Source organism: Coloeus monedula (assembly GCF_965178545.1).
Source record: "Coloeus monedula genome assembly, chromosome: 9".
NCBI lineage: Eukaryota > Metazoa > Chordata > Aves > Passeriformes > Corvidae > Coloeus > Coloeus monedula.
Window position 1 is genome coordinate 21,133,127 of NC_138789.1, and position 9,728 is coordinate 21,142,854.

Here is a 9,728-nt window from a genome sequence, read left to right on the forward strand (position 1 = left end):
GGGCACTAGGTGTCTGTGTAGAGGCTGGCCAGCCCCAGGCTGTCTGAGACAGGAGGCATGCCTGACCATACTGTCCTTTCCAAGATGCCTCTGTAGCACGGCTGCATCTTATATATGCCGAAAGTGTCTCTCCTAAGCTTAGAGCCTTCCAGGGCCTTGTCTGCAGGTTTGCTGAGTCTTTCCTGGAAAGCTTGCACATGCACAGGGCAGTGGTATGAGGCTGCATCCTGCTCTGATGCTGGGACAGCTGCACTGGCTGTGCCATGCCTTGTCAGCAGGGCTTTGCAGGAGGGTGTGAGGTGCCTGGCAAAATTCCTGCCTTGACTCCCTGTCCCTCCACAGCTTTCTATGCTCTTCACGGAGGAGTGTGACAAGGTGCGGGACCTCATGCACGTGCATTCGTTCAGCTATGACTTCCACCTGCGCATAGTCCACCAGTACCTGCTGGGCTCCCACATGACTCTCCGCCAAGGCTACCATCTCACCAGCTTCCTGGAGGATTTCATTGCCCATCACCCTGACATCCCCAAATTTGGCCGCAACCACGTTTTCCAAGGTCTGTAGGTCAATGTGTGATCAGTCTGGGGTTGATCACCAGCACATAACTTGGCAAAATGTTTCCAAGTCCTTTACAAATAAACCTGACCATTGGAGTATTCAGGGAGATGACAGGGTGAGGGTGATGGGAGGGGCTGAGCTCTGTTGCCCTGTTGTGGAAGTGGCAGGTTGGTTGCTCTGTCTCCTGGAGTAGATGGGAGGACACTGCTCTGCCCAGGTAAGAGGCACAGAGTGTCTCCTGTGATAGCAGTGTATTTTTCCACTAGGCACGCTGGCCCTGCCCACCAACATGATCACTGCACACCAGCTGTACAACTACATTGCTGACCATGCCAACACCTACCACATGAAACCCCTGCGCATGGCCCGACCGGCCACGGGCAGTGACAGCAAGAAGGGAACACCGGGCACAGAGCAGAATGAATATGCACTTGTCTCTATTTGGAACAGGTGAGTGCATCTGCTGCAAGTTCCTGGAGCTGCTGGAGATTGGTGGCAACCTGCCAGTCCCTTGGGACACTGCCCCAAGGTGCCAGCAAAGCTGACAGCTCTACACAGTGGCAGACAGCAGTTCTGGCCAGTTCTTCTGAGATGGCCATCAGGGGTGGTGTGTATGTGTGCAGGTGCATTTGACATTTCCTGTGGCACTTCTGAGGAGTCCTGCTGTGTGGAATTCCCCATGTCCAATGGTTCTGTTGTGATCAGGAGCCCTGGGAGAACAAAGCGAGGTTTCCTTCGTATTGATGTGCCTTTTTTTATCACAGCTCGGGCTCCTACAAGGACTCTGAAGGTCTGCGTCATCATGATGACTTTGACGTGTCCCTCCTGGTTTGTCACAGTGCAGCACCATTTGAGGAGCAGAGTGAGGCAGAGAGACGCATGCTCCGGTGAGCACTGGGGGCCAGTGACAGCAAAGCTTCCTGGCTGGGGAGGAGGGCTCTGGGAGGGACTGGTTCTGTCTGGAATAGCACAGGCAGAGTTGTTGGTGTCTAGGGAGGATCACTGTGAGAACTTGGGCAGAGAAGCACCCTTTCTGGCAGGGACAGAGGGGCCTGTGGTTCACTTGCAGTGCAGCTGAGAGGGGAGCAGCCCTTCCCCAGGTCACAAGTGTCTCCTTGCTCCCAGTTTGCGTTTCTACGTCATCATGACAAGCCAGCGGGAGCTCTTTCCGCGGCTCACGGCCGACATGCGACGCTTCAAGAAGCTGCCACGCTTGCAGCGGGAAGTGCTGGAGCCTGTGGTGGGCCGGGCAGCCTGGGAGGCAGCGGAGCCAGAGCCGAGCCTGGGCCGGCAGCCGTCGGCAGAGCGGGAGCTGTGGCAGGACGTGGAGGACAGCAGCGAGTTCTATGTGGGGGGCACACAGGTCAAACTGGGGCCAGGGCTCTTCTACACCTCACCACTCTTCCCCTTGCTGGCCTCCGAGGTGGCCTCAGCCCAGAAGCAGCTCAGCAGCATGGTGCAGCTGGCCAAGTGCCACTGCCGCAGGGACAACCTCTGGAAGCGCCTCTTCCTTCTGGAGCCTCTGGCTTCTGACAAGCTGAAGCTGGGCAAGCTCTCCCTGGTGGAGCTGGAGGAGCTGCTCGACGCCGTGCATGGGAAATCCATTGCAGATGTCGACCCCCAGCTGGTGAGCAGCAAGGATGGGGGCACAGTGCACAGCAGCTGCTGTTCTGCTCTGGGGATGAAGTGGGGAGCCAGGTGAAGGGGCGTGCAATGCACATCTCTTCCTGCTTGGTGGGAAGGTAGAGGCAGGAACATAGTTCCTAGCTGGCAGGGGAAGGGGGAGACTGCACAGACCTGTCTGTAGAGAGTGAACAGCCCTCAGTCAGCATCCTCAGTGGGCTGTGAGGGTTGCATCTGATTTGGGGTCTGGAGGCTGGTGTGGCAATATGGCTGCTGCTGCCATGGCTAGAGGAAGGATGAAAATGAGGCCTTTTCTATGCCTGCAGGAATGCTTCCTCACCATGACAGTCTCCTGGTACCAGAGCCTCATCAAGGTGCTGTTGAGCCGCTTTCCCCAGAGCTGTCGGCACTTCCACAATGCTGAAACCGGCACCCAGTATCTGGTAAGACACAGCCCATTGCCCACCCGCAGCCTCTGTCCCCACGTCCCTGTCCTGGCTTCTGTACTGGCTCCTCTCTAATGTGCTCTGTGACTCTCCTGACAGGTCGTGCTCAACCAGAAGTTCACAGATTGCTTCGTTCTTGTGTTTCTCGATTCTCATTCAGGAAAAACAGTGAGTCCTTGGGAACAGAATAATAGCTATGTTGACTCAGGCCAGGAATTGGTCTAGATTGATCTAGCAGTGGCCATGGGTAGGTGTGCGTGAGAACATGACCAGGTCAAGAAGCTTGTAATGCTTCTCTTAAATACTGTCCCAACATCTGAAAATCGGTAGCTTAGGCCCATCCTGAGCTACAAGTGGCCTTTGCATTTATTTAATAGCCCTCCACAGCTTTATTTCCTTTGGTTCATTTCTAGCATCCACAATTTCCCCTGACTTGCAGCTCCATGAGGCAGTTGCAGTCTAGGTGAAGAACTTCCTTGGCTTAATTTTGAAGCTCTTGCTGTTCTTTCCGTGTGATGCCCCTTTGTTCTTGTATTAGAAAACAGTGAGCACTTGATCCTCTTTTCCTTCACAGGATTGCTTTTGGATCATTTTCTCAGCTGTCTCTCTATCCAGGCTAAGCAGTCCTTCTGTATTCAGTCCAAAGTCAGATCACACTGGGTCTGGGTGGGAGGGGCTACCAGTACTGTGGGCTGCTCCTACCTGGGCAGAAAGGAAGGGGATCTGCACTGTCAGGGTCCCAGCAAACCTGCAAGGACCTTTCCCCTCACTGAACTTGATGGTAAAAATACTTTGCTTTCAGCTGTGCTCCCAGGCAGGGTACAGGATGGGTCACAGGGAATGCAGCTCCATGTGAGAGCAGGGGATCTACAAGAGGCTTCAGTCCACGATAAGGCTTCTGCAGACTGCAGAGTAACTGATACTGTATAAAATAAATCACACTCCATCTGAAAAGCAGGTAGCAGAGACAGAAGAGGTGGTGCTTGCTGGAAGGCTGCTCAGTGCCTCCTGCCACCTGATGGTCTTAGTGTCACCTTGTGGTCATTGATATGATATACCCAGCCCTCCATCCCCTCTCCCAGTGACTCCCATTTTGTAACAGAAATCCTTTGTTTTCATAACATTGTATTTTGTGCTTAGCATTCATCCCATTCTTGTGGTCTCTCAAAACTCTCTCAGGTTTTTTTGTTGTTTTTTTTTTTTGCATTATCCCAATCCTCTTTTGAATTAGTGCCTCAAATTTTTTATCAGCACACTCCTCATCTTTGTACCAGACTTGTTAAAGTACTAGGCAGTGTGAGTCCCAAAGCCTGTCCTGAAGGAACTCTGTGACCTCTCTACAGCCTGCTGTTTTCCCCTTTCAGCACTGCCATGTTCTCACCTTATAATTTTTAGCTAATTCCTATCTTTTCCGCTCACCTAAATTTCCCATGTGGCACCACATCAAATCCTTTCTGAATCTCAGATAAGATGTACCATGATTCCTTTGTCTAGAAATGTTACCTTATCAAAGAGAACTTTAGTGTTAGCACATCACTTTAGTAACACTGAGCTGTGTTTCCCTCATGGTTCTGTCTCTCCCAGCCTGCTCTGAAGCCTTGCATGCTGCTGGAGTTGGGTTCACAAATCACTTCCTTTCCCCTCTTAAACGATGGTGGTGCATTTGCTGTTTTGTAGTTACACAGCTCTTCTCATGGTTTTACCAGTTTGTTAGGGATCCTGGCTACTGGATGTGCTGCATTTCAGCTCTGGAGAACATCCCGTCCCTATGTCTTGCCTCCATGATGCTGATCTAAGTGCACTGAGTCACTGACATTTTTGTTCTGCTTCAGCTCCTGCAACCTCTGCCTGCTCCCTACTTCCCTCTGCCCTTGCCCTGCCTTGTCAGTACAGTCACAAATCGGAATGGAGCATTTATTTTTAGGATTGCAGTTATTACATTTAATCTCCTCCTCTTCCCCATTTGTTGCACTCCTACTCTTTGCCTTAGAAGAAGAAATTTCCCTCTTAATTTCCCTGGAAGCTCCGATTACTGTGGAGGCAGTAGGATCCCCTCCTCCCCTGTGGCTGCTGCCAGGACTGGTGTAACTGCAGATGCATGAGAGCTGGGACAGAGTGGGCAAGTCTTTGCATCAAACTTCCACCAGAAAAATTGGGAGGAGGCTCAAACATGCTCTGTCACAGGAGGAGGCACTAGTTTTGTGCCATTGGCATTTTTGGGACTTTTCCCAGTATTTTCCTAACACTGCCAAAGAAATGTCCACACACCTGGGCTAGGGACTGCACAGTGCTTGTCTGCATCCTGTCTCCTGACCCTCTCCTCCCTCTTGGCAGAGCCTCACCGTGGTTTTCCGGGAGCCATTCCCAGTGCAGCCCCAGAACAGCGAGAGTCCTCTGCCACAGCTCGTGTCCACATACCATCACCTGGAGTCAGTTATCAACACCGCCTGCTTCAACCTGTGGACGGGCCTGCTCTAGCACTGGCACCCACATCCTGGAGCAATGATTCTGACCTCGGCACAGCCGTGCCATTGGTGACCATGGGGAAGAACAGGTCTCTGGGGGGACCTGTGCGTGGGCACTGCAGGCAGCACTGCTGGTGGCACACATGGCTACTGACCTGAGGAGCCAGGGGATGTGCGCCTCATCGCTGGCTGGCTGGTATGGCCCTCGTGTGCTGTTTTCAGTGGGTTTGATATGAATGGCCTTGAAGCAAACAGCAAGGGCAGGAACTTGGCTGCTGCAACAGCCTGGCTGAAGCAGAGCAACTCTCAGGGACATGGCTTTGGCATCCATAGGTGAGTTCTGCCTGCTGAGAAGGCACTGAGGAGCACATGTGGCACCATCTTCTGCCCAGGGCAGCACTGCACAGTGCTCTGGCTTTAGGAGGAAAGACTCCTGACCACAGGGCTCTTGGCAGTGAGGAAAACTGCTACTGGCCTTTTGCTTTCCTCAGGAGAGCATGAATGGGACAGGAAGGGTGAACTGGATCACAGGAAGGTTTTATGGAGGTGTACATTTGAGCCATTGGTGTATCTGTGAAATAAACTGAACCAGATCCTTGCTCAGTCACTGTAGGCTGTGGAAAGCTGCCTGTAGAGGATGCAGAGTGGCCCTGGCTATGGAGCTGGCTGGGTTTGCTGTGGAATCTGACACTTGCTCTGAAGCAGGAGCAGCAGGGCAGTCAGCCTTGAGTGTCCATGGGCAGGCAGCCCCCACCTAGCCTGTTACCTTGGATCGGACAGCCTGGGAGAGGATGGCTTGCCTCACTTGCAGCCCTGCTACAGAGTCAGTGCTGGGTACTGGCAACAGCCTTAAGAACTTCAGTACCTGGAAGTCCAGAGCATTCTTCCCACAACTTCAGGCACCAGCTGGAATGCTCCCCTTATTAGGGGAGACTGGAAACCTCTCCCTGGACACCCTTGCAGCCTGGAAAGTAAAGTTCTCTTGTGTGCCCGAGCCATCCCTAAATCTAACATGCTGCAGGTGGTACTTGTGTAGATGAGGGTCCAACAGCTTGGACTGGCTCAGTAGATCCTGGGGAAGGGAAGTATGACATAGATGCTCCTAACCTCGCTCTAGGAAGCATCCCACCCACCACACTCCCATAGTCCTAGAGAAGACACGTGCTCCTCTGTTAAGCCATTGCTTTGTCTTTTATTCTCATGGTTTTCTAGTTTCACTTGGCTGCCTTGTTGGTCGCACCGTGCTGCAGCCCTCTGCTTTCCCAGTAGGATCGCAGCCAGCCCAGACCTTCCAGGGTGTCTCCTGCAGTGACAGACAAGGTCTCCTGCTGCAGCTGGAGAAGCTGGAGCAGCTTCTGTTCAGGACAGAGCTCTCATCCCCAGGTAGGGACTGACACCCACTACCTGCGCGCCCCAGGACCTGCCTGTCTTTACACAGTACCCAGCCAGCTGGTCTGTGCTTGGAGCTGCCCATGGGGCTCAGACCTGCAGGCCCACTCACCCTTCGGAGCATACTCGCACCCCACGTAGCCAGTGTAGCCAAGGGACTCCAGGAGCTCGAAGAGGTAGGGGAAGTTCAACTCCCCAGGGCTATCGGGCTCATGCCGCCCTGGTACCTGTGCAATCTGGATATGGCCTAGGGAGAGAAGGGGGGAGAGGCCGTGCCCAAGGCAGCCCTGCCTGCAGCCTTCTTTGGCCATGAGACAAGGTGACCCAAGAGTAGCCCCACACCCCCAGCCAGCTACAGCAGAGGCTAGAGTAGGAGGGCCCCTGTCAAAGCCACTCCTGCCCAGTGGCTGCAGCGGAGCTGGCCAGGCGCAGGGCATTACCGATGAGTGGGAAGTACGTCTCCAGGTTGCGTGACAAATTGCCATCCATGATCTGGCAGTGAAAGAGGTCCTGGGGGTGAGAGGAAAATGGAGGGTGCAGCTGTTCAGCAGTGAGCAGTTAAGGACAGCTGTGCTATGGTCCCTGTCCCATGTCCCCAGGAGGGGATAACAAGCCCATGGCCACCAGAACTCCCCTGTGGACCTGTGCAGGTTTCCCTCATGGAGAGCTTCAATGCTGACTCACCAGCTGCAGCTTCAGGTTGGGCCGTCCCACTTTCTCCAGGATGGCAGCAGCTAAGGGGACAAGAAATGAGAGATCATTGCCCCCAGGGTCGAAGCTTTGCAGAGAAGCCCCAGGACCCCCCTTCATCAACTGTGCTCCCTCAGCATCTGCCTGCTGGTGAGGCAACCTCCTGCCTTTCAGACTTTGGAGATCCTTCTCCTCCTCTGAAGGAGACTCTTGGTGTCTGGCTTACCATGGTGTGGGGTGTTCAGATAGTAGCGAGGGTCAGTGATGCGGTTGTTAATAGGCTCCAACAGTCCAATCATGTCTTCCTGTAACACAGTAATGTCACCCTGTGGAGCATCCTGTCATCTCTGCAGCAGGAATTGTAACTTCCCCATGCCAGGCTGGTGGGGTATTCTCCATCTTGGGTATCCCAAGAGCTGCACACTCAAAGCAGGACCCATTCCCCACTTACCTGGGCCAGGAGGTCAGCAGTATATCGGAGATTCTCAATGAAGGTGGCTTCCATCTCACCTGCCACTGCAGCCCGCTCTGTGCCCAGGGGAACCCGCCCAGCCATCACATGAATCCTACAGGCACAGAGAGACAGTCACAGGCAGCAACTGCAAGCGGCTACCCTGATCTAATACTCCTTCCTCTGTTGATGGCAAAAGGGGCGAGGCTGGGGGAGCAGACAGAGAAGGAGGAGCTATCTCCCCTGCAGGAGGCACAACAGCAGCCAGTGAGCTGCCAGACAGGACACAAATATGCACCATCTCAATACAGAGAGCGATGACTTTGAACCTTTTGCCTGACAAATCACAGACCTTGCCTCTTTCCTCTTTTGCCAACTGCCTTCAGCTTTCACCCTGAGGCTGAAGCTTTCTTGGGGTCTCACTCCTTGGGGGCTCCAACCCAGCATGCTCGGCAACCGGCATGCTGCTTCTGCCAGGGCCTGCCCTATGCATGGTGTCACTGCTTGCTGGCTGTGAGCAGGGAAGGGACAGTGCCCCGTGCTGGACTGCCCTGCCATGAAGAGCTCAAGGGCCAGGCCATCTTCAGCCACCATTGCAGGAAGGTGAACAGGAGAAACAAAAACTTTTTCAATCTGCCTTTACCAGTGTGCAAGGGGCACTGGGCAGCCTCTTGCCTGCCTGGCCCATGCCCTCCACAGGGCTTTGGACTGAGTTTCAACGGGAAAGAATGGTGCAAAGTAAGTGGAATAAAAGGGCCCTCTTGGTTTTCTGAAGGGAGCTGTGCCAGGCTAATTGCATCTTTTACGGTGTCTCTGCTGTGCTGGAGTCAGCGTGGCCTCAATAAAGCAACCGTTGTGGTGTCCTGGGGGAAACGACTGGTGCAATTGGGGAGGAAAAAGGGAGGATTATCCTGGGGACTGTTGTGTGGAGGTGGGAACAAGAGCCTCCAGTGCCAAGGGCAGGGTCAGGCTCATGCCTGGCAGCTCTGGGTCCACTCCCAGCGAGCACGCTGAGACCGCGGCCCCGCACAGCGGGGTCGGCCCCGAGCTGGCTCCGGCCCGACGCAGCCGAGCAGGAGATGCTGCCCGGGAGAGGCTCCGTGACCCAGCGTGGGGAGGCACCGCGGGGCAAAGGGCGAGCTCCAATCGGGCGCAGCGCTGGAGCTGGAGGGCAGCAGAGGAAGCCCCCCCGGCAGCCGCGGGGCCGGGAGCGAGGCCGGAGCGGGGGTCCCACCTCGCACCTACCTGCGGCAGCCCACCGCCCTGGCGTAGTGCACGGCCGCCTCCAGGGCCTGCCGGAAGGCTGCCTGCCGCCCGGGCACGGCCGCCAGCCCCAGCTCGCCCGCCTCCTGGTCCCCTGGGAGAGAACGGCGGGGTCAGCGGAGGGCCCTCGCTACCCCACGCACGGGGAGAGCAGCGGGACGCGGCCGTACCAGGGGGGGTGTTGAGGAGCGCGATCCGCACCCCCGCCCGCTCCGCCGCGGCCCGCAGCTCCAGGGCCGGGCAGGCCGCCGGCCAAGCCGCCTCCACCGCTCCGAACCCGGCGGCTGCCGCCGCTTCCAGTCGCGCCGGCAGCCCCGGGAGCTCCTGGAAGAGCCACGAGAGGTTGGCGGAGAAGCGCAGCGCCATGGCAGCCGGGGCGGGGCGGGGGCGGTGCTCCCGCGGCCACTCCGGGCACTCCGGGCAGCGCGTCCCGTGTGGGCGGCCCCGCCCGTCCGCGGGGCGCAGCGAGCTCCCATCGGCGGGGACGGTGCTGGACTCAGTCCCGCGGCCGTGCGGCGCGCTGAGGGCTCCCGGACGTGCCCGCGGCCCTGGGTGAGCGGCCCCACGCCGCGCCCTGGCGGGCAGAGGCGGCCCCGCGCTGCCGGTGACACGCGTGGGGTTCCCGGCTTCGCCAGAGGGTCTGCGGGACAGGGGCGTGCTGGGGGCGCGTGGCACCGCGCGGCTGGAATCCGCTCTGGGAAAGGGGATTTTGCCAGGTGTTGGCCTGACACACGCAAAGCGCCCTCTTAATTGGTTTCCTGGGGAGCTTGTCTCTGACAGCGTCTCATTATGCGAGAAACCCTCTCTCCTTTTGTCCCATGCTCTGCATATTTTACCATAAAA

At 56.2% G+C, this 9,728-nt stretch overlaps 2 protein-coding genes across 5 annotated transcripts in view; one reads left to right on the top strand and one right to left on the bottom strand.

The window, feature by feature from the left end:
- The window catches only part of SZT2 (SZT2 subunit of KICSTOR complex), a 55,251-nt gene extending 48,999 nt beyond the window's left edge, over positions 1-6,252 (top strand). For 3 of the 4 annotated variants that reach the window (XM_082287214.1, XM_082287213.1, XM_082287215.1), the window contains exons 66-72: positions 343-556; positions 825-1,008; positions 1,323-1,445; positions 1,684-2,185; positions 2,508-2,624; positions 2,727-2,795; positions 4,962-6,252. In XM_082287214.1, coding sequence (XP_082143340.1) covers positions 343-556; positions 825-1,008; positions 1,323-1,445; positions 1,684-2,185; positions 2,508-2,624; positions 2,727-2,795; positions 4,962-5,105 — 1,353 coding nt within the window. In that variant the 3' untranslated portion in view covers positions 5,106-6,252. The remainder of the gene's footprint in view (positions 1-342; positions 557-824; positions 1,009-1,322; positions 1,446-1,683; positions 2,186-2,507; positions 2,625-2,726; positions 2,796-4,961) is intronic. The other variant, XM_082287212.1, reaches the window with a different exon arrangement.
- A 49-nt stretch (positions 6,253-6,301) lies between these two features.
- Positions 6,302-9,251, bottom strand: HYI (hydroxypyruvate isomerase (putative); the record flags this gene model as incomplete). Its single annotated transcript, XM_082287216.1, has 8 exons — positions 6,302-6,395; positions 6,594-6,728; positions 6,922-6,991; positions 7,166-7,215; positions 7,398-7,476; positions 7,623-7,737; positions 8,868-8,979; positions 9,056-9,251. The coding sequence occupies 8 exons, from the start codon at positions 9,249-9,251 to the stop codon at positions 6,307-6,309; spliced, it is 846 nt and encodes a 281-aa protein (XP_082143342.1). The 3' UTR covers positions 6,302-6,306.
- Between the last annotated feature and the right edge of the window lie 477 nt (positions 9,252-9,728).